At 50.0% G+C, this 23,383-nt stretch overlaps 2 protein-coding genes across 2 annotated transcripts; both read left to right on the top strand.

Annotated features, from left to right (window-relative positions):
- Positions 1–258: 258 nt before the first annotated feature.
- MPL (MPL proto-oncogene, thrombopoietin receptor) lies at positions 259–19,102 on the top strand. The gene is made up of 12 exons (XM_035699201.2): positions 259–371; positions 520–652; positions 947–1,125; positions 1,629–1,927; positions 2,320–2,482; positions 2,729–2,855; positions 8,886–9,064; positions 9,219–9,361; positions 11,450–11,609; positions 11,835–11,931; positions 13,957–14,044; positions 14,252–19,102. The coding sequence occupies exons 1-12, from the start codon at positions 293–295 to the stop codon at positions 14,489–14,491; spliced, it is 1,887 nt and encodes a 628-aa protein (XP_035555094.1). The 5' UTR covers positions 259–292; the 3' UTR covers positions 14,492–19,102.
- A 567-nt stretch (positions 19,103–19,669) lies between these two features.
- On the top strand, positions 19,670–23,370 carry CDC20 (cell division cycle 20). Its single transcript, XM_025420448.3, has 11 exons — positions 19,670–19,797; positions 19,874–20,075; positions 20,174–20,322; positions 20,410–20,506; positions 20,673–20,801; positions 20,915–21,111; positions 21,256–21,350; positions 21,495–21,723; positions 21,871–21,996; positions 22,624–22,741; positions 23,119–23,370. Exons 2-11 carry the CDS (start codon positions 19,895–19,897, stop codon positions 23,295–23,297), a joined length of 1,500 nt encoding a protein of 499 aa, XP_025276233.1. The 5' UTR covers positions 19,670–19,797; positions 19,874–19,894; the 3' UTR covers positions 23,298–23,370.
- Positions 23,371–23,383: the final 13 nt, after the last annotated feature.

The raw sequence follows: 23,383 nt of genomic DNA, 5'->3' as shown, positions 1-23,383 counted from the left end.
AGAGGCTCCGTCTCCTTCTGGGACATGGTCAGAAATGTAACCCCCATCTCCCTCCGGCACTCAAAGGCCTATATCTTCTCTTTTGAATTCCTCCTACGCTCCTGCCCACTCCCACTCCCCCTCCCCTGGCCCCTGGCCCCAGTGTGGTCTGGACGGGCCCCACAGGGGCAGGGACAGGGACAGGACGTGGGGCTGTATCTGACAGGAACCTGAGGGGCTGGCCTGGGAGGGGATTGGGGCCCGGCTTCCTGAGGGGAGGATGGGCTAAGGCAGGCATACAGCGCCGGAGAAGATGCCCTCCTGGGCCCTCTTGGTGGTCACCTCCTGCCTCCTCCTGGCCCCCCAAAACCTGGCACAAGTCACCAGCCAAGGTGAGGTGTATGGAGGGTGGAGATCACCTATACCCAGGAAGAGGGAGCCCTGGGAGGGGTGCAAGGTAGGAGGTGCCCAGCAGTCCCTTATTCTTGTCCATAAACACGCCTGGGAGGACCAGAGCCCAACTCCCCAGCTGTTCCTCAGGTGCCTCCTTGCTGGCCTTGGATTCAGAGCCTCTGAACTGTTTCTCTCGAACATTTGAGGACCTCACTTGCTTCTGGGATGAGGAAGAGGCAGCGCCCAATGGAACATACCAGCTGCTGTATGCTTACCCAGAGTACGTGCTGGGCTGTGCCACAGGCCCCTGGATCCGCCCTGCATTTACCCCGGCTCCTGTAGCTCCCCCGCCTCTGGCCCTATCAGAGGACCACATGCCCTCAGTAGCCACTGAACAGAGTACTTTGGCCAGCCCCAGCCCCAACCCCCCATACCCCCCAACCCCACCTGTCCCAGGCACTGAGTAGAAAAGTGGCAGTAATGGAAATAGAAGTTGGGCTTGGGCCCAGACCTGGGTCGCTGGAGCCTGTCAAGGTGGCCATGGAGGCAGAGCAGACTCCTCCTACGCCCACAGGGAGAAGCCCCGCGCCTGCCCTCTGAGCTCCCAGAGCGTGCTCCCCTTTGGAACCCGATACGTGTGTCAGTTTCCAGCCCAGGAGGAAGTTCGCCTCTTCTTCCCCCTGCACCTGTGGGTGAAGAACGTGTTTCTGAACCAGACTCTGACCCAGCGGGTACTCTATGTGGACAGTGTGGGTAAGGGCCACCCTCCTGTCACCCTGGCCCCTCTCTCTGCTGCCCTCAGTCCAGCTCCTAGGATCAGCCTGGTTTGTGCCCTTTGAGGGCAATGCGGATGCCCTTCATTAGCAGACCGCCAGAGCTCCTTCAGGACCCCCGTATCATTCTTGGCAACCAGAGCTGGACTTCATTTCATACCAGAGACAACCTGTGCCCCACCCCCCATCGTTAACCTGTTCATTTCCTCATTCAACGGTTACAGAACACCTACTGTGCTAGGTGACAAGGACACAGAGATGAGGGCACTGAGGCTAACAAACCTGCAGTGGAGTCACTGTTCTGATGAGGAAAGGAGAACAGGCCAAGGAACCTCCTTGCCCTGGCCTCCAAGAGCAATGGCCTGTGATCTAGAATCCACGGGCTGTCCCAGCCAGCTTCCAGCTCCCCTCCCTACAGTCCATGGGTTGAACTATCAACTGTGGCACTCAGAGAGTTCTCACGTACCCTGTCTTGCCCCTCAGGCCTGCCAGCTCCCCCAGATATCATTAAGGCTTCTGGCGGGAGCCAGCCAGGGGAACTTCAGATCAGCTGGGAGGCCCCAGCTCCCGAAATCAGTGATTTCCTGAGGCATGAACTCCGCTATGGCCCCAAGGATCCCAGGAGTTCCATTGGTCCCACAGTCATGCAGCTGCTGCCCAAAGAAACCTGCTGTCCAGTTCTGCAGAGACTGAACCCAGACCCAGCTCTGCACCAGCCTCCATGTGTTCAGCCCATGATGCTCCAACAGGACGGACCAGAGCAGACCTTCCCAACTAGAGAAGTATCCTAGCCTTCTTCTACCCCACCTTCTACATCCTCCCCAAGATTTTGCCCCAAGAAAGGGAAGGCCATACTTTGGGGATTCCAGACTGGGCTGGTGCTTGGGGAGTTAGTATGGGCTTGGGAGCCATATCAATTTAGGAATCTCCCACATTGGGTCATTCACACCAACAGAATTGAGTGTTTCAGGCCTTTGAGTTAATGGTGATTTTCCTAGAAAGCTCTGAACACCACCTGAAACCCACTCACCTGGCCCCTAGTCTGTGTGCATATCTATCCAGTGAGGAACTGGGCATCTCTCCACAGGTATGCTATGGGGCTTCAAATATAAGAGATGGAGGCTGTCTCAGTTGAGGCAGACCTAGATTCTGAGGCTGGGATTCTTCTCCCAAGGCTTCATCTCTAACAGTGAGGAGTGGAAGTTGTCTCATCTCGGGGCTCCAGCCGGGTAAATCCTACTGGCTCCAGCTGCGCAGCCAACCCGATGGGGTCTCCCTCCATGGCTCCTGGGGATCCTGGTCCCTCCCTGCAACCGTGGACCTGCCTGGAGATGCAGGTGAGTCAACACAAGAGTGGGAAGATGGGGAGGCGATAGAAAAGATCTCTAGGAGGTGTGGAATGGATATGGAAGCTCTAGGAACTGTGGTGCTTCCTGATGACTTCAAACTTGCCACTGGACAGAGTGAACCATATTTGGGGAGAGAACAAAGAAGGGGGGTAAATATTCCCAGTTATGTGGCTAAAGATGATCTGGAGAGTGGGAACGTGTTGGCCCTAATGGGACTTCCTTCTGTTAACTCAGTGGAAATCGGACTGCAGTGCTTTACCTTGAACCTGAAGAATGTTACCTGTCAGTGGCAGCAACGGGACCACGCTAGCTCCCGAGGCTTCTTCTATCACAGCAGGGCACGGTGCTGCCCCGGACACAGGTGAGAGCTGAACTGCTGATTGGGACGTCACGGGAGAGAGGCACGATCATGCAGAAGGGGAGAGATTGCTCTTGGTCCTCTTCACTCCCCTCCCTTGTCCCCAGACCAACTGGCCTCCATGCTCTCATCCTCCAATAGGTATTTTACCTTCTCAGCCTCTCTCCATCCCCATTGGCCTGGGTTTAGCCCAGATTTAATCATAGCACCTGAACCACTGCAACAACCTACATTCTCATTCACCTGCAGTTTATCCCTCATGCTGCTGACAGAGTGACCTTTGTTAAACTTTGAATGGCCTTCCCATACTCAAATGCATACTGAACCCCTCCACCAGCAAATCCAATTAAGATTTCACCTTCAAGAATTACCACCAAGCACCTCACTGATCTGTCACTCCCCCCACACCCAATCTAAAACCAAGTTTGTGTTTTTCAGATTTTTATTTAAATTCTAGATAGTTAACCTATAGTGTACTATTGGGTTCAGAAGTAGAATTTAGTGATTCATCACTTACAACACCCGATGTTCATCACAATACCCTCCTTGATGCTCATCACCCATCTAGCTCATCCCCTGCCAACCTCCCTCCATCAACCCTTAGTTTGTACTCTCTCATTAAGAGATTCATATGGTTTGTTTCCCTCTCTTTTCTTCTTCCCATATGTTCATCTGTTTTATTTCTTAAATTCCACATGAATGAAATCATATGGTATTTGTCTTTCTCTGACTTACTTATTTCACTTAGCATAATACACTCTAGCTCCATCTATGTCATTGCCAATGGCAAGATTTTGTTCTTTCTGATGGCTGCATTATATATATATATATATATATATATATATATATATATATATCCCACATCTTCTTTATCCATTCATCAGTCAATGGACATTTGAGTTCTTTCCATAGTTTGGCTACTATTGATAATGCTGCTATGAACATCGGGTACATGTACCCCTTCGAATCTGTATTTTTGTATCCTTTGGGTAAATACCTAGTAGTGCAATTGCTGGGTCATAGGGTGGTTCTATTTTTAACTTTTCAAGGAACCTCCGTACTGTTTTCTAGAGTGGCTGCACCAGTTTGCACTCCTGTCAACAGTGTGAGGGTTCCCCTCTCCCCTGCATCCTCACCAACACCTGTTGTTTCTTGTGTTGATAATTTTAGCCATTCTGACAGGTGTGAGGTGGTAGCTCACTGTGGTGTTTTTTTTTTTTTTCTCTCATTGTGGTTTTGATTTGTATTTCCCTGATGATGAGTGATTTTGAGCATCTTTTCATATGCCTGTTAGCCATCTGTATGTCTCCTTTGGAAAAATGTTTATGTCTTCTGTCCATTTCTTAACTGGCCTATTTGTTCTTTGGGTGTTGAATTTGTTAAGTTCTTTACAGATTTTGGATTCTAACCCTTTATCAGATATGTCATTTGCAAATATTTTCTCCCATTTTGGAAGCTGCCTTTTATTTATTTTTTTAGACTTTATTTATTTATGCATGAGACACAGAGAGAGAGGCAGAGACATAGGCAGATGGAGAAGCAGGCTCCCTGTGGGGGGCCGGATGTGGAACTCATCCCAGGATCCCAGGATTCCTTCTGGGGTGAAGGCAGATGCTCAACCACTGAGCCACCCAGCACCCCCCCCAATTAGGTTCCCTTTTAGTTTTGTTGATTGTTTCCATCACTGCGCAGAAGCTTTTCATCTTGATGAAGTCCCAATAGTTCATTTTTGTTTTTCTTTCCCTGCCTACAGCCACATGTCTAGTAAGAAGTTGCTACAGCCAAGGTCAAAGAGGTTGCTGCCTGTGTCCTCCTCTAGGATTTTGATGGAGTACTGTCTGTCATCCATTTTGAATTTATTTTTGTGTGTGGTGTAAGAAAGTTAAAACCAAATCTTGTTGGCTTTACCTACTAAATATCTCCAGAATCTGTCCACTTTTGTTCATCATTGCCATTCCCCTAGTAGGAGCCATCGTGATGTCTCACTTGAGCTACTGAGAAGACTTATTAACTGATCACCTCTTAAATCCTTCAAATCATTCTCCACTTAGAAGCCAGAGTTATCTTTTAAAGTGTAAAAATGAACACAACAGTCTCTGCTTAAAAATCTTCAACAACTCCCCACTGATCTTGGAATTTAAAAAAAGAAGAAGAAGAACCCTATTGTGGCCTCACAGAGTACTTAAAAGACTCAGCCCCTACAAATGCCTTCAGCTTCCTCTTACACCATGCTGCCTTTTCTTCTCTACAAGTCTTTATTTCTTCTACCTGCCACATTGTCTCCCACCTCCAGGTCTTTATACATGCTGTCTACCCAGCCCTCCTGTCCTAACTTCTACTTATCCTTCATGTCTCAACTCAAATGTCACCTCCTCAGGGAACTGGCTCCTGGTCTTCTTCATCAGGTCCAATAGCACCTGATTGTACCACATACCTCTCCTTCCTAAGTACTTATCATAGTTACAATTTTACATTTATACTGTATGTGATTATTTAACTGATAATATCATTCTGTCTCAGGACTCCAGTTGAAAAAGGATGATCTTTTTTTTAATTTTTTAAGATTTCACTCATTTATTTGAGAGAGAAAGAGAATGAGCGAGAGAGAGAGAGCACAGGTGGGGTGAAGGGCAGAGGGAGCAGTAGGCTCCCCGCTGAGCACGGAGCCCAAAGTGGGGCTCGATCCCAGGACTCCAGGATCATGACCTGAGCCAAAGGCAGACGTCTAACCGTTTAACCGACTGAGCCACCCAGGCGCCCTGAGAAAAGCTCATCTTGACTATACATGATCCCTAAGGGCAAAGTCAATGTCTGCTTTTACTCATTAATGTATTCTCACCTACCACAGTGCCTGGAACTTAGCAGTTACTCAGCAAAAATTGCTAAATTAATAAATCATGAAGAAACCGCCATTAACAGTTTTAATGTATTCTTGCAGTTTTTCTATGTACTTACACATATCTATAGATAACATTTAATTTTCAGTATAAATTGGATCACATTATATATATGGTTTGCCAACTTACTTTTTTTCCTTAAAAATGTGTCTTGGAGCCCATTGCAAAAAGATGTAACTGATTCTTTTTAATAACTGCACAGATTTCCACAGTCTAGAGGTGTCATGAATGGATTAAAGGGAAGCAAAACTGACATCACCATTTTTTTTACCCAAACCTGCTCCTCTTCCTTTTGTCCTCCATCAACTCAGTTTTCTGGGCCTGAAACATGAAAGTCACCCTGGACTTCTGCTTTTTCCCCACCCTCCAGGTCCAATCAGAAACAGTCTTGTCATCTCTACCTCTTCAGTATCCCCTGAATCCATCTCTTTTCCTCCACCCCACTTGCCACCACCCTGTTTCTGGTCCTCATCACTTCATACGTGGAGACCATAAAAGTGTCCTATTGGATTTCCCTGCTTCTAGTCTGCCCTCACACATTCTTTCCTACAAAGTGTGGTGACAGTGACCTTCCCAAAGTACAATGCTAATTTTGACAAGTTTCTGTTTAAAATCCTTAAATTGCTACATATTACTACATTACTACAATCCATAATTACTCCAAGACTAAGTTCAAGCTCCTTAAAAAAGTCATAAGGGGTCAGCCCCGGTGGCTTAGCGGTTTAGCGCCGCTTTCAGCCCAGGGCGTGATCCTGGAGGCCCGGGATCAAGTCCCATGTCAGGTTCCCTGCATGATGAAGCCTGCTTCTCCCTCTGCCTCTCTCTCTCTCCTCTCTCTCTCTCTCTCTCTAATAAATAAATAAAATCTTAAAAAAAAAAGTCATAAGGCTATCCACGACCTAGTCTGCCCTCTGCCACTTACCACTCACCACTAGGCCCTCTAAGCTAAGAGCATTCTGTACCACTTAGAATTTCCCCCAAAGCACCATATCTCTTATCTGTGCACAAGCATATGCCTGGGATGCCTGTTTATCCCCTTTGCCTATCCTATTTATAGTCCAAAACTCAGTCCAAGCACTGCCTTGTCCAGGAAGTATTCTCTGACCCTCCCCATCTGGGTTAGATTGTCCTCCTTGATGGGACGCCTGGGTGGCTCAGTGGTTGAGCATCTGCCTTTGGCTCAGGGCGTGATCCCAGCATCCTGGGACTGAGTCCTGCATCAGGCTTCCTCTGAGAAATCTGCTTCTCCCTCTGCCTATGTCTCTGCCTCTCTCTATGTCTCTCATGAATGAATAAATAGTCTTTTTTTTAAAAAAGGGTTTTTTTTTTCCTCCTTGATACCCCTCAAACCAGGCTGTACACACCATAGAAAAATACCATCTGTCTGTTTTTCTACCATTCCCACTGGAATGAGAGCTCCTTGATTATTCCTCTCTATATTCATAGGGCCTAGGACAGTGCCTGGCACATGGATCAACTATCTGTTGAATAAAGAAGTAAATACATAAATTCATTAGTAAATAATTTTAGTAATAGCTAGCCATTTAGGAATTATAATCAGGAAGGAGACATGATTCATTTGTTCAATAAATAATTATTGAGGGTGGCTATGTGCCACACTGTAGAGTGCCAAATAAAACAGAAAAGTTTCCATATTGTTGGGGCTTCCATTGTAGTTGGCGGAAGAGGAAGGGAGGGCTGAAAAAGAAGTAAAGAGACCACGGAACAGGTTATATGACAGAGACTAAGTGAGAGCATGGGGGATGGGTGCTAATTTAGATTGTGTGGTCAGAGAAAGCCTCACCAAGGAGCAGACAGGGAGTGGAGGCCTAAATGGCAAAAAAAAGAATGAGTCACATGGAGATCTAGAGTCAGAGTAATCCAGGGCAAGGTGAAGTGCAAACGCGGTGTACGGGGCACATCTGTAGAACAGCAAGGCAGCCCATGTAGATGAAGGGTGGCACACTGGTGTTAAGAATTATAGGAGATGGGGACGCCTGGGTGGCTCAGCACTGGAGTGTCTGCCTTCGGCTCAGGGGGTGATCCCAGGTCCCGGAATCGAGTCCCGCATCGGGTTTCCTGCATGGAGCCTGCTTCTCCCTCTGCCTGTGTCTCTGCCTCTCTCTCTCTGTCTCTGATGAATAAATAAAATCTTAAAAAAAAAAAAGAATTATAGGAGATGAACTGGATGTTATACTATATGTTTGCCATTTGAATTAAATTTTTTAAAAAAAGAAGCATTAAACAAAAACAAAAAAAAAAAAAAAAAAAGAAGCATTATAGGAGATATGAATGGCCAGGCAGGGAGGAACTAAATCATATGGAGTCCTGTGGGCCCTGGCATGGAGTTTGGCTTTCATTCAAGGGGGGACAGGGAGCCACCGAAGGATTTCAAGCAGAAGAGTGATGTAATATGACTTTCCTTTTAAAAAGATATGTTTCTCTGTGAAATGATGAAGAAGTAAAGGTAGAAGGAGAGCCACCAGTTAGACGTTTGCCTTAATCCAGGCCAGAGATCGAGGTGGTTCATTGAATGTGGTAGTGGGAAAGGTTCAAACAAATGGACAGGTTGGTGATATCTTCTGGACATCCTCAAATCAACGTTTTGGAAGCAAATTCAGGTGGCTCTGTGGAGAACAAACTCCACAAGGGAGTGGTGAAAACGAAGGCAGAAGAGCCAGTTGGGAGGCTATTGTAATCATCTAATAGTAGAACATAGAGAGGTGATTAACAGGCCTACTGTACGAGATGAAAAATATGATCTTTCCACCAGAAAGATGAAGGCTCTTTGAAACAATCCTGTGAAGTAAGGATTATTAACCCATTTTACAGATGAGGAAATGGGAGCAGAGAGAAATCATTTACCAGAGTAGTACACCAATAAGCCAAGACCTGAACTCTAGGGCCCAGGCTATTTTCATGAATCATTTAGCTCTTTGCTTAAGGGGAAGAGGCTGGACACCAAAGTCAACTTCCGAAAACAAAACATCATGGCAGGAAGACAGAAAGCTTTGGAAGTTCATCCAAGGGAAGATTTAGATTATAATCCCTACAGGCCATATCCCGTGGGATGGGATTTATCAGGATTAGTATGGAGGTAGGTCTGGCTCAATGACTCCATGGGGATGATTCTTAGGGATCCCATTTGGGAGAAGTGTGAAGAGGAGAAAAATCCAGGATTACAGCCCTCCCGGTTCTCCCGCTGCCACTTCAAGTCACGAAACGACAGCATTATTCACATCCTTGTGGAGGTGACCACAGCCCAGGGTGCTGTTCACAGCTACCTGGGCTCCCCTTTCTGGATCCACCAGGCTGGTAAGAACTTGCTTCCCTTCTCCTCCCACACACTTTCTGCCCCTACCGCCCCGGACCCCATGCCCCAGGATCACCACTTCTGACCCATGGCCCTGGTGGCATGATATCTCATGCACAAAAGGGCTTAGGCCAGTCCCTGCTGGCATCCCCGTAGTGCTCATCCCCACTCCAAACTTGCAATGGAGGGAGGTCTCCAGTGGGCAGCTGGAATTGGAATGGCAACACCCATCATCCTGGGGAGCCCAAGAGACCTGCTATCAGCTCCGATACACAGGAGAAGGCCATCAAGACTGGAAGGTATGACCAAGGAAAAAATGCCCACAGATCTCACTATACAGGGTATTCCTGAGTTTCATTGGATCTGTTATCAAGAGTGAGGGCATCCATGTACCTGTGTCTGGGTTTGTATATCTATGTTTATCTGATTCAGCTGGGATCTTAACCTGTCCTTGGCATTTGACACTGCTGACTACTCCCATTTAAAGTTTTCTGCTCCCTTTGCCTTTGGGATATCAGTCTCCTGATTCTCAACTACTTCTCTGGCTGAACCTCCTCACTCTTTCCTGGCTCCTCCTTTTCCACCCTTCCTGAATATGTTATGCTTCCTATAGCCCCATTCTAGACTTTTTTCTAGATAAATATATATGCTCACCCTATGTAACTGCTTATAGTTTTAATGACTATGCATTAACCATCACAAACTTACCATTCCAACACCCGTATGGAAAGGAACTTCTATGCCCTAAGTAAATTACCTGAACTTTGGAAGTCTCACTTTTGTCATTGGTGAAATGGAGATACAACTACCTATCTTCCAGAGTTATTAGTAAAAATTAAATGTATAAATATTTAGCATACTGCCTGGCAGATAGAAGGTACTCAATATAACTTAGTTAAATATTACTTTCTCTGCTTTTATTCTCACTAACCGCATGTATTATAACTTCTTACCAGACAGCTCTGCACAAAAGGCCCCTGGGACATTGCAATCCAGTATATCCAAAACTAAACTCCTGCTCCTCCCTAAGTTTATTTTACCTTTTTTTTAAAAAATATTTTATTTATTTATTTATTCATGAGAGACACAGAGAGGGAGAGACACAGGCAGAGGGAGAAACAGGCTCCACAGAGGAAGCCCAACATGGGACTCGATCTCAGGTTCCCAGGATCACACCCCAGGCCAAAGGCGGTGCTAAACCGCTGAGCCACCTGGGCTGCTCTATTTTACCTTTTTATAGGGGTATAAGTTACATTCAGTAAAATACATAGATCTTAAATATACGATTGATCAATTGGTACATGTATACACCCATTTAACCATTGCCCAGATCAAGATATAGGTTATTTCTAGCACCCCAGAAGCTCCTCCTGCCCCTTTCGGCCACACACATACCCCAAGGTAACCATTAGTCTCACTGTATCATTGATAAGTTTTGACTGTTGTTGAACTTAATAAAATGGAACCATATAGTATGTCTTCCTCAAACTTACTTGTTCCCTGACAGTGGCACTACCACTTACCCTGGAATCACCCTTGGCTCTTCCTTCTTTTCCCTTGTCCCTTCCCTCCATTTATTAACACGGAAGTTGAGGTTATTGTACTAACAGTCCTCAGATCCCTACCCCCACTGTCCTAGCTCATCTTTGAGCACCCAGCCTGCCCATCCACCTGCTTAGCGGGTTCCTGAACTACTCTGTAACCCCCAAGCAAGCAACTCAGGCAGCATGACATGCCTCTTCATGCTCCCATTCTCCCTTACTTGCATCACCATTATTGCACTAATTACTCGTAATTATTTACGGGTTTGCATGTCTTCCTCATTAGACTTGTGAGAAACCATGTTTCATTTATCCTCTGTCCCGATGCCTAGCACAGGGCTTGACATCCCCCGCAGTTATGTTTGCTCGCCTCCCTGCTTGTCCACACGAATCTGTCCCTGTATCCTGAGCACCTGGCATCCGCCGCTGGATGCATGTTACTTGTATGTGATGCATGTGAACAGTCTATGTGGCCCTGAGCATCTAAATGTGCCCGGGGTTTCCCGTCGCCTGACCCGGATCCTAGGGAGCACTTCTGGCGGGATGCCCGCGGGACCTGGTCAGTGCTGGGTGCACTTGTGTCAGGAGGAGTAGTTAGTTCTCGGTGCAGGTGAGGTCGGTGTGTCGGGCGCGTTCCTCTCGGGGCTCGGGAGGGCGAGGCGGCTCCGTCTCGCAAGTTTCCGCCGGGATGCATGTATTTTGCCTGGGAGGCCCTTTGCGGGGCGGGGATCCCCGGAGATTCAGGGCGGTAGGGCTTTGGCCCAAAGATGCCAGGCTGCCGAGGCCCCGCCGCCCGAGCCTGCCCATCGCCTCGCTCCCCGCCCCCCACCCCCCACCCCCGCGCAGGTGCTGGAGCCGCCTCTCGGGGCCCGGGGAGACACCCTGGAGCTGCGCCCGCGCTCCCGCTACCGCTTACAGCTGCGCGCCAGGCTCCACGGCCCCACCTACCAAGGCCCCTGGAGCGCCTGGTCAGACCCGGTGAGGGTGGACACCACCTCCGAGACCGGTGAGGGCCGCGCGGGGCGCCGGGCGCTCTGCGGCTGCGCGAGGGGCGGGGCCTGGGGCTGGGGGCGGGACCTGCGGGCCTGGGCTGGGCTGGGGCGGAGTCGGAGGGGCCGGGGCGGGGCCTGTGATGCCGGGGGCGGGGCCTGAGGGGCCGGGGCGGGGTCTGAGGGGCCGGGCCGGGGCTCCGGCCCAGGGCCGCAGAGATCTGACTGGTTTTGTCCCTTAGCCTGGATCACCTTGGTGACCGCTCTGCTCGTGGTGCTGGGCGTCAGCGCCCTCCTGGGCCTGCTGCTGCTGAGGTGGCAGTTCCCTGCGCTCTACAGGTACCGCCCCGGTCACTCAGGGGACAGGGGTGGGAGGCCTCTAAACGAGCATCCCAGGGTTACACTCTGCCAAGGACCGAGGACCACATGTCCACACCTGTGGCTTCAGCCACTTCGTGCACGCCTCCCCTGGGGGTCGCACGCCTCCTTACTCTCTAACGTGCCGCTATACGGGACACCTCCAGCAACCCCACCTCCTGACTCCCCATCTCAGTAACAGGGCTGCTGCCCACGCATCACGCAAACCCGAACACTAGGCACCTCCCTCCCCTTTATCCAGTCTGGCCTGGCTGGCTGGTCATCCCACCTCCTAAACCTCCCTCAAACAGTGGTCCTCTTTTTCCAGCCCTACAGACACTGTCAGGCTACAGAAACAGACCCTCTTCTGCCTCCAATCTAGCCTCCCACAGCCACCCAAATAATCTCAAATCCACATTAACTTGTCACTCCCCTCCTTAAGCCTCATTACTTGCTCCCTAGGATAGAATCCAGGCTCTGGAATGACAAGCAAGGCTCTGTAAAATCTGACCCTTGCCAGCCTTTCTACATCCTCCCACCCTGTGCATCAGCCTTGCCAAACTGTTGGTGATTTCCTCCATAAGTCAAATGGTTTTGCTTCTCACTGCCAGGGACATGCTCCCTGGATGACTAATACCCCTTTATCTTTAAATAACTTTCTCCACCAGCTCCTAGAAACCTTTCCTAAACCTTCCCTGTTGGCTACCCTCTTTGTGCCCCAGTACAGACATCTGTCACAGTACCAGTAGCATTTTACAGTGTTTATTTCTTTATGTATCTTCTCTATACCTTACTTGGTCATCTTTAGATCTTCAGCCCAGTGCCTGCCAAATAGCACACCCTTAAATAAATGTTGCTAATGACTTGCTTATGTGGGAAGACAAAAGCTGAAGAGAAATGTCATGGGAAGTTATAAACAGAAGGATAGAAAAGCAAAATATAACAAACAAATATGATGATGGAATCCACACCACCTCAGTCCTTCTGCTGGTAACATCTTTTGGTTCTTGAAGACTCATCTCAGAAGGGAGCTCCTTCAGGCAGCCTCTCTCGGTAACCCTAGACTAGGTCAGATGTCCCTCCTCTATGCTCTCATCTCTCCTTGAATGTGTCTTTCTTTGAATTTTTAATTCACTCATCTGTATGAGCAGACCGGATTGTCGCCTCTGTGCAGGTAGTCAGATCCAACAAAACAGTTGGGGGATGCTGCTGAATCAGGCAAACTCAGCTTCCTGTCCCCAACTTGCCAGATAAATCACTCCTCCCCTGGAAAGTGTGAGTGAGGTCGCAAAAGAAACCTGAAATGTTATTCAGCGAGTCTTTCCAATGCAGGTTCTCCAATTTACCTTAATCTATCCTCTTCCCAGAGAGACCACCTACCCCAGTAACTTAGTAATAAGCACCGCCCCCCCGGTTCTCTTCATTCACCCATTCAACTAATTTCTTGAGCACCTACTATGAGCCAGACAAGTGTGCTATCTATCCCCTAGAGATATAGGACTCAGCAAACAAACTCTGTGTTCTCATGGAGTTTATATGCTCGTGGAGTGAGACAGACAAACACAAACATGTATGATAATCTAATGTGTATACAATAAGCATACGAGTCAATAAGTGCTGAAAAAGAAAAATAAAGCAGAGCAGGAAATAGTGACAGGGAAGGGAGGTGGTACTGTTTTAGACATGGCAGTCAGGGAAGGCTTCTCCCTCAGGATGGCAGTTGAGCAAAGACCTAAATGACATGGGATGACAAATCAAGAGGAGCAGAGTGCTCCTTTGCAAGTGCAAAGGCCCTGAAGCAGGGCTATTTTTTGCATGTTCCCACCACTGACCCCCCCTTCCCCTCCCTCTCACCAGCGCCCCTCTATCTTATCTCACTTATTGCCTTGACTCTTGCTTCTTCAAGCCTTACTCCCTGACCTCGGCCTCACTCACCCCCAGCTCAGTGGTCTCCCCTTCCCTCTCAATTCACCCCTGTGACTCAGTCTCCTCTTCCTTCTCCCCAAGGAGCCTGAAGCACGCCCTGTGGCCCTCACTTCCAGACCTGCACCGGGTCCTAGGCCAGTACCTTAGGGATGCTGCAGCGCTGAGTCCGGTGAGTGTGTTCCCTTTGCTACTCCCCACTCCCAGCCCTGCCTAGAGTTGGATCCTTGCCCCACTGCCCACTTTTCCAAGGTCCTTGCCCCACCAGCATACCATCCCTGGGCCCTGCCCCCAGCTAACCCTCCTTCCTGCACAGTCCAGGTCTTGCCCCCACCACACCTGCTCTAATCCAGACTCCTTTCCCCACCATCTCTCCCAGCCCAAGGCTGCAGTCTCAGATGCCTTTGAGGAAGTAGAACCCAGCCCCCTTGAAATTCTACCCAAGTCCTCAGAGAAGACTCCAGTGGCCCTGTGTTCCTCCCAGGCCCAGATGGACTACCGAGGCTTGCCCCCTTCTTGCCTGGGGACCATGCCTCTGTGTGTGTGCCCACCCATGGCGGAGTCAGGGTCCTACTGCACCACTCACATCGCCAACCATTCCTACTTACCTCTAAGCTGATGGCAGGCCCCTCTCTCCCCATACCCTGGACAGATCCAAACCCACCAGACTTCTTTTTTCAACCTCCCTACCCACCCCAACCCCACAACACAAACATCTCAGACCTCACGTCCATCCCCCTCTGTCTGTCCTCATAGTTGGGCTCCCTGACACTGACAACGTTTGGTACTGCTGCTGACATAAAGCCGGGTTCATGTATTTGACTAAGCTCCTCTAACTCGCCTGTTTTCTCTCTCCTCCCTAATGCTCGACTCCTTGAGAAGACATCTCCACATCCTCACTTCCCATTTGCTCTTCAGACCATTTCGGTTAGTTCTTCTGCTTTGCTAAGGAAACTACTCAGGCCCAGTTCACTCTAAACCCTGTAATTGCCATGTCTGGTAGGGTCTTGTCAATCCTCAATTTATTTGGTCTCTCTGGGCATGTCATGGTGACGGCTCATTTCTCCTTTAAATTCTCTCCTACCTTGGCTTCCATAATATCACCATCTCTCCTGGCTCTGAGTATACGAGTAGTTAAAAGCACAAACTCTTGAGTCAGAGCTAGGTTCAATTCCTCTTTTACCTACTTGCTAGCTGTGTAACCTTGGGCATGTAATTTAAAGCCTTTGAGCCTTGATTTTCTCATCTATAACACAGAGATAATGACAGAGCCCCGCAGAGTTGTGAAGAGGACAATGAGCTGATCTAAGTAGAGCACAGTGCCTAGGACATAGTATGTTTATATCTGAACTATTGTAATTATTCCTTCCTGTTCTCTTATCCTGGCATCTCTCCCACCCCTTAATTATCATAGCTCCTCAAGAGTCCATTGCCTTTCCTGTAAGCTGGCCATTCCAAAGTTCTTATCTCCAGCCTTGACTTCTACTACCGTACCTGTGATGCTTTCTGCAAGGAATTGTTTATGTGTCTGCCTCCTACTACTAGATGTGAGCTCCTTGAGGGCCACAGCGCCATGATTTATTTGTCTCTTTCCCCCCAGCACCTAGAGCAGTGCTTGGTGCAGGAGAGTAGGCCTTCCATAAATGTTTCTTTTTTCTTTTCTTTTTTTTATAAATGTTTCTTAAGTGAAGGAAATCTTCCTGGACAGTGCCACCTTGATCCCATGCTAAGCTCCCTCATTCTCTAAGCCATTCATTCGCAGCAGTAAATGTGCTTAGGCCAGGGGCACCTGGGTGGCTCAGTCAGTTAAGTGTCTGCCTCTGGCTCAGGTCATGATCTCAGGGTCCTGGGATCAGGCTTCCTGCTCAGCGGGCAGTCTGCTTCTCCTTCTCCCTCTGCTCCTCACTCCCCCATCCCCCCGCCATGTTCTCTCTCTCTCTCTCTCTCTTTCAGATAAATAAATAAAATCTTTATTAAAAATGTGCTTAGGCCATTCTGGTTATGGATTCTCCCGATTCATTCAAACTCGAAAATAAATGGTATTTTTTTTTTATGGGCTACTAAGCATACCCACTATGTTAATCAGGGTCTTGGCAGAAATAGATGGCACACTCAAACTGAGCATCTTGATGAGAGTCTAATAAAGGGTGTATTTATAAAGATGAGGCAGGACTTAGGAAAACCGTCAAGGAATAGTGCCGTACCCCAGGGCTAACAACAGCTGGGAACTGTACCACCCGTAGGGGGCAAGGGGCAAGGGGGGAGTGTGGTTACTAGATCTGGAGAGAGCCACTCTAAGAGAGGGCTGCCTGACTGGAGTGTGACCTTTGGTAGAGAGCCAACCTGTGACGCCATGGCAGAGAGAGAGCCAGGGGAATAAATAGCTCTGGCTCACTCTCCCTCCACCCATTGTTCTCCCCTGTATTAGTTTGCTAAAACTGCCGAACAGACTACCACAAAGTTGGTGGCTTCAAGAACAGAAATGTACTGTCTCACAGTTCTGGAGGCTAGAAGTTCAAGGCATCATTAGGGTTGGCTCCTTCTGAGAGCTGTGTTCATGCCTCTCCCCTAGCTTCTAGGGGTTCCCTGGCAAACGTGGCATTCCTTGGCTTGTAGAAGCATCACCCCCATCTCTGCATTTATCTTCACATTATTGACATTCTCCTTGTGTGTATCTGTGTCCATGCTTCCCCATTGCATAAGGACACCAGTCTCCCTGGATTGAATGACCAAAATGACCTCACCCAAATGACCTCATCTTCACTAATTACATCTGCAGTGATCTTATTTCCAAATAAGGTTCCACTCTGGGGTATTGGGGCTTAGTAATTCAACATATGAACTTAGAGGGAGTGGGGTGGACAAAGTTTAATCCATAGTATCCTCCAATTAGTAGAACCCAAACGGGAACCAAAGCCCAAGGGAATCCATTGATATAGGCCATATAAATCACCCTCACAAGGCACAGGGCATGGTAGAGACGGATATAAGAATATGTCTGAATGGGACAAATGGATGACATCCAGTATACTCATTTTCCTTCCCCTAGCCATGGTCAAGGTTCCAACTCTGGTCCTAGGGACTCAAGACTAGGATTGAGATCCACAGCACTGAACTTCTCACCTTTACACTCACACTTAGCCATCATATCCTGACCACTTTTACTTCCTAAGTCCATCTGCTCCATCTCCACTGAGCTATTGCTACAGCCTGCTAACTAATATCTCTGCCTCCAGTATCTCTCCTTAAACCCAACCTGTCTGCTGATTGATCTTCCTATCCATCCCACTCCATACCCCTAAATCTTTAGCTTCACTCTTCAGAACCTGATCTCTTCCTCGTCTAGTGTTTTCCTACCTTAGGATTAAAAATGTTAACATAATACCAAGCACATAGTAAACACTCGATGTTTATTGAGCTATTTTTATTATCATCCCAACTGGGCTGTTCCACCACTTGGATGTCACCTGTATTTTATTCCTTTCATGCCCTTTGCTTTCCTAGACTTGAGTTCTAGTAGGAGTCCTCCCATCTAACCAGCTCTTTGGCTCTAATTATCCTTCTCTAAAGCCTTGTTCTCCATCCCCTCCACATGAGAAGCAGTGATCTTTCTTTCCTAACTGGAAAGCTCCCTGTGTTTTCTATCCCATTTCTTCCTGAGTAAGGTAACCCAAGCACCTTGCTCTCTCAGCTGGCCCTTGCCTGGCTTCTTCCATTTCCCTCGGCTCTTTTGCCTCCACCTTCAGACATGTATAGGCTCTTGGTACTGGTTCCCTCAAGCTCCCATGCACTGTCCCTGTCTCAATCTCAAATTTCTCACGCAAGTATCCCATGCTTGCTGCCTCTACACGTTCCCCATCCCCAGCCTTCTTTCTCCAGCCCTTTCCTTGAGCACACACTCTTCTGATCCAGCTCTCTCCAATGTTGCTGATGATTTATCGTCAATGGCCAGACCTGACCTTTTCTGTCATCATTCTTCTTAACCATTTTGCATATCTTAGAATGCCTCCCTCTTTACGGTCCATGTCAGTATAATTTCCACTGACTCCTTTCATTCCTTTATTTTAAAATGTATGAAATCCCTGAGGTTTTCCCCCTATCCTTCTTTTTCTCTATAGTTACCCTTACTCCAGAGGTTTGTTGGCTACGTCTTGCATTTAGATATGTTTTGTTTGGCTCCTCTCTATGCAGAAACTTACTGATTCCACAATGTCTAGCAGATAAAATCCCAATTCCTTAGCTTCACATTGAATTCCAAGCTTCACCAGCTTGACTCTAAACAACTTCTACATTCTCTGAGGTTCAGGGTCTCCCTGTCTCCAGCTGCAATTCGTCCATGTAATTGGAAATTAAAAAGAAAAAACATGAATACTTCAAAATCAAAATTAATAACAATATTAAGTTTGGGATAAGAGCCCCATATTTTTCTCTGTCATCATGAGTGATCTAAGGTAATTATTAGAAACATGATTTTTCCAGCCTCTCTCTGGGACAGTAAACAGCATATGATTAGGAGTGAAGGTGTTAGCCGGATAGTTTGGCTCCGCTATTTATTTTTGGCTGTGTGCCTTTGGACATGTTTCTAACCTTTTTCTAACCCAGTTTCTTTTTCCATAAAAAGGGAATAGAGTATCTGCCTTATGGGACCAAGGATTAAAGTCAATAATGTATGTAAACTTTTTAAACACGGTAGTTAGTGGATGGCCAATAAATGGTACCCATTATTATCTTTATTACTGCTGCTTCACCTCTAAGCATATTCACACAATTCATTCAGGTCCTTATGAGAGCGCTGGATTGAATGGGAGTCAGACCTGGCTTCCCACCAACTGTGTGGCTCAGGCAATCCCTTCCCCTGGGCCTTGGCTTTCTCATCTGTAAAATATGGGTATGTTGCCAGGATGGGGAGGATGCACCGTGCTCAGATTAGACTAGTGCATCTTTACAATTCTTGCCACCTCTAAAGCCCCATGGATGGAGGTAAGCCACAATGGCTCTCAGAAGGCAGTCCCAATCTTATATCTCCAGAAAGGCAGGTCTGGGTCCTGATCTTTCTTCTTGACCTTAAGGAATTCATGCCTTTCCCACCCTCATTTTCCCCCATTTGCAAAACAACAACAAAACAATTTTTTTAAAAAATTTTATTTATTTATTGGACACAGAGAGAGGACAAGCAGGGGAGACGTAGAAGGGTAGGAGAGGCAGATTCCCCACTGAGCAGGGAGCCCGATGGGGGGGGGGGCGGGGGGGACGGAGGGGCTCCATCCCAGGACCCTGGGGTCCTGACCTGAGCCCAAGGCAGCCGCTCAACCCCACCGACTGAGCCACCCGGGCGCCCCACAAAACCACGTTTCACGCGTGCTGCTCCTTCCTAGCAGTGCTCCCGCAGGCACCAAGCTAACAAGCTAATAGCTCTGGCTTCTTTCCGCTCCTAAGCTGCCCAACCACTTCCCCGCCCCTGCCCACCTGCCGCCTCTCCCTCCTCTGAACGGCTCGGGGCTGTGGGGCCCTCCACCGAGTTCCGGCACTTCCGTAGCATCAATACCACCCACGGGCCGGCCTCAAGAGCGAAGGGCGGACGCGGGGAAGGAATGAATGGAAGCGGCTCGGGAGGGCGCAGGCCCCGCCCCGGCCCCGCCCCCAGGCCCCTAGGCCCCGCCCCTCTCGCCTTCAGACTCCGGGCCTCCGGGGACCAGCCTTAACCCTCTCGCCCTTCGAATCACGCTCCGCGGCTGGATTCTCGTGAGATCTGCGGCTCGCACCGGAAGCCCCGCCTCCCGTGCCGTCAAAGGCCAATGGGCGAAGGCGACGGTTGCGACGGTTGGGTTTTGAAGGAGCCAATGAGTGCTCGGAGCGGAGAGTTTAAGGAGCGCAGGCCGGCGCGGCGGAGGCCGGTCGGCGATTGGAGCCCGCTGGGAGCTGCAGGTGGGAGGCCGTCGCGGGGCGCGGGCGGGGCGCGGCCGGGGTGGCCCGGGCTGAGCGCGGTCGCGTCTTCCCCCAGGACTCGGCGGGCACCGCGTCCATGGCGCAGTTCGTGTTCGAGAGCGACCTGCACTCGCTGCTGCAGCTGGACGCGCCCATCCCCAATGCGCCCCCCGCGCGCTGGCAGCGCAAGGCCAGGGAGGCCGCAGGCCCGGCGCCTTCGCCCATGCGGGCGGCCAACCGGTCCCACAGCGCCGGCAGGACCCCCGGCCGGACTCCGGGTCAGTGGGGTGCGGCGGGCCGCGGGGGAGGGAGGCGGGCCGGCCGACAGCGCCCCAGGAGCCTGCTCCCACTCTCGGCCTCCCTCTCCCCGCGCCAGGCAAGTCCAGCTCCAAGGCTCAGACCACTCCCAGCAAACCCGGCGGGGACCGCTACATCCCCCATCGCAGTGCTTCCCAGATGGAGGTGGCCAGTTTCCTCCTGAGCAAGGAAAACCAGCCTGAAGAGAGCCACACGCCCACCAAGAAGGTACGTGATCCAGAGGGATTTGGAGCCCAACACCAGCCCGTGCACCCTGGACCATGCATCCTGCCTCACGCCCACCCTGTGTGCCAGGAACATCAGAAAGCCTGGGCTCTGAACCTGAACGGTTTTGACGTGGAGGAAGCCAAGATCCTGCGGCTCAGTGGAAAACCACAGAATGCCCCAGAGGGTAAGACCTGAAGTTCTTGTTTCCGGGAGGGAGGTGTCAGCACGACCCTTAGTCTGCTCCTCCCACCTAAGACTGTGGTGAGGGCAGGTGTTGATCTGACCTTCCAGGCTAGGGGCCGTGGGAGGACCCCGTTGTCCCACTGTGTGGGCCCGCTGGGTTGCCACAGGTTACCAGAACAGACTGAAAGTGCTGTACAGCCAGAAGGCCACGCCTGGCTCCACCCGGAAGACCTGCCGTTACATTCCCTCCCTGCCAGACCGAATCCTGGACGCCCCTGAAATCCGGAATGACTACTGTGAGTGCAGCCTTCCCCTTGTCCATTCATTGGATGGAGGGAGAGGGCCTGGGCACCGGGCACACGGGGAAGCTCATGCTCCCCCTCCCCGTCCCCCTTCCCTGCTCTGTCAGACCTGAACCTTGTGGACTGGAGCTCTGGGAATGTGCTGGCTGTGGCGTTGGACAACAGTGTGTACTTGTGGAGTGCTAGCTCCGGTGACATCTTGCAGCTGCTGCAGATGGAGCAGCCTGGGGAGTACATATCTTCTGTGGCCTGGATCAAGGAGGGCAACTACCTGGCTGTGGGCACCAGCAGTGCTGAGGTGCAGGTGAGACCCGTCCCTCTGCCGCAGGCCTGTGGTGCACAGACCCAGGGGGCTTGTCTGGCAGGAGCGGGGTGGGACACCAGCAGTGCCCCTGTGGGCACCAGTGGCACGTCGCAGTGTCTGATCCTAGCAGCCTTCTCTCTCCAGCTGTGGGACGTGCAGCAGCAGAAGCGGCTTCGAAACATGACCGGTCATTCTGCCCGAGTGAGCTCCCTGTGCTGGAACAGCTATATCTTGTCCAGGTGTGTGGTTTTAGCTGGTCTGTTGCAAAACCTGTCTGATTTTTGCCAGCTCTCCCCAGAGATGCACCTGTGAACTGAAGCAACTCAGTCCTGCTGGCAGTGTGTGGCACTGCCGCTGACCCTCGTTCCGTTCCCTTCCCTCAGTGGCTCACGTTCTGGCCACATCCATCACCATGATGTTCGGGTCGCAGAACACCATGTGGCCACACTGAGTGGCCACAGCCAGGAGGTGTGTGGACTGCGCTGGGCCCCAGATGGACGACATTTGGCCAGCGGTGGCAACGACAACTTGGTCAATGTGTGGCCTAGTGCTCCTGGAGAGGGTGGCTGGGTGCCCCTGCAGACATTCACCCAGCACCAAGGGGCAGTCAAGGTGAGAGTGGGGCTGGGTTGGGTCCTCTGCAGACCCTCACCCGGAACCTGGGAGACGGGATGGTAGTTTTGGACAGAATTACCCTGTGACCCCAGTAGCTCCTTGTCTAGCCCCTGTACCTGCTGATTCCACGTTTATCCTACCTAGGCTGTAGCTTGGTGTCCGTGGCAGTCCAATGTCCTGGCAACTGGAGGGGGCACCAGTGACCGACACATTCGCATCTGGAATGTCTGCTCTGGGGCCTGCCTGAGTGCCGTGGATGCTCAATCCCAGGTAGTCTTTTACCTAGCCTCTCCCTCCCAGAAGCAGTCTTACTCTGTTTAGTCTTCCTTGGGCAACTGTCCCCACTAGTGGCTTCGCCGATTCTATACCCTGATGATTTCCAGAATTGTGACTTCACTCTCGCTCAAGAGGTCAGGACCACACTGATATGTGCGGCTTAACTCCAACCTCAGTCCTGTAGGTGGCAACGCCCTAATATGTCCTAAATTAAGTTTGTCGCTTCTTGTCTCTCTGAAATGTGTTCCTCTTATATTGTTTGAGAGGGCTAGAACCTACTCAGGAATCTGCAAGACTTCCTAGAATCTTTCATCGTCTCTTCATCTAGTCACCGAAACATAGCATTTCTTTTTCTTTTTTTTTTTTTCCTGGGCTCAAAGGCGCACCCTGTCCTGCAGGACGCCCCCTCCCCCGAAACATAGCATTTTTACCTCAGGATCATTCACATGTGTCCCCTCCCCTCGAGGTCACTCTTCTTCCCAGCGGAGGCCCATTTCAAGAACTGTGGTGGTTCGGGTCCGAGTCTGGCACCTGGCGGGGCCCCTGATACTCCAGTGGACTTAGGTCTCATTTGGATAGTGTTGCTCTATGTTGTGCCCTCACCTCAACCCCTCTCCACAGGTGTGCTCCATCCTCTGGTCTCCCCACTACAAGGAGCTCATCTCTGGCCATGGCTTTGCCCAGAACCAGTTGGTTATTTGGAAATACCCAACCATGGCCAAGGTGGCTGAGCTTAAAGGTAGGTGCTAAGCGACAAGCCAGACACAGAAGGCTACATGTTGCATGTGGCTGATCACATGAAATGTCCAAAGAGGCAAATGCAAAGAAAGAAAACAGATTGATGGTTGCTGGGGGCTGGGGGGGAGGGGAGAGGTGAGGAGAGACTTTATTTAGGGAGTGATGAAAACATTGTGCAATTAGTGTCGTGATGGGGTTGCACAACTTTGTGAATATACTAAAAACCAACCAATTGTGTACTCTAAAGGGAAGAATTCTGTGGTATGTGAATGGTCTCAGAGGTGTTCTAAAAAACAAAAGGAATGTGGCCCTCCACACTGGCGGCTGGAGGTGTGTCTATACTCCCATGCACTCATTTGTTCCCTCCTCGTGCCTCAGGTCACACTGCCCGGGTACTCAGCCTGACCATGAGCCCGGACGGGGCCACTGTGGCCTCAGCAGCCGCAGATGAGACCCTGCGGCTATGGCGCTGCTTTGAGTTGGATCCTGCGCGGCGGCGGGAACGGGAGAAGGCCAGCGCGGCCAAGAGCAGCCTCATCCACCAAGGCATCCGTTGAGGACCAACTCATTATCCCAGTTTTTTGTTTTTGTTTCTTTTTTATTTTTCTAATAAAGTCATGTCTCCCTCTCTTCTCCTCGCATG

This window comes from Canis lupus, chromosome 15, assembly GCF_003254725.2.
Source record: "Canis lupus dingo isolate Sandy chromosome 15, ASM325472v2, whole genome shotgun sequence".
Taxonomy (NCBI): Eukaryota; Metazoa; Chordata; class Mammalia; order Carnivora; family Canidae; genus Canis; species Canis lupus.
This window is presented reverse-complemented; position numbering and strand designations above follow the sequence as displayed.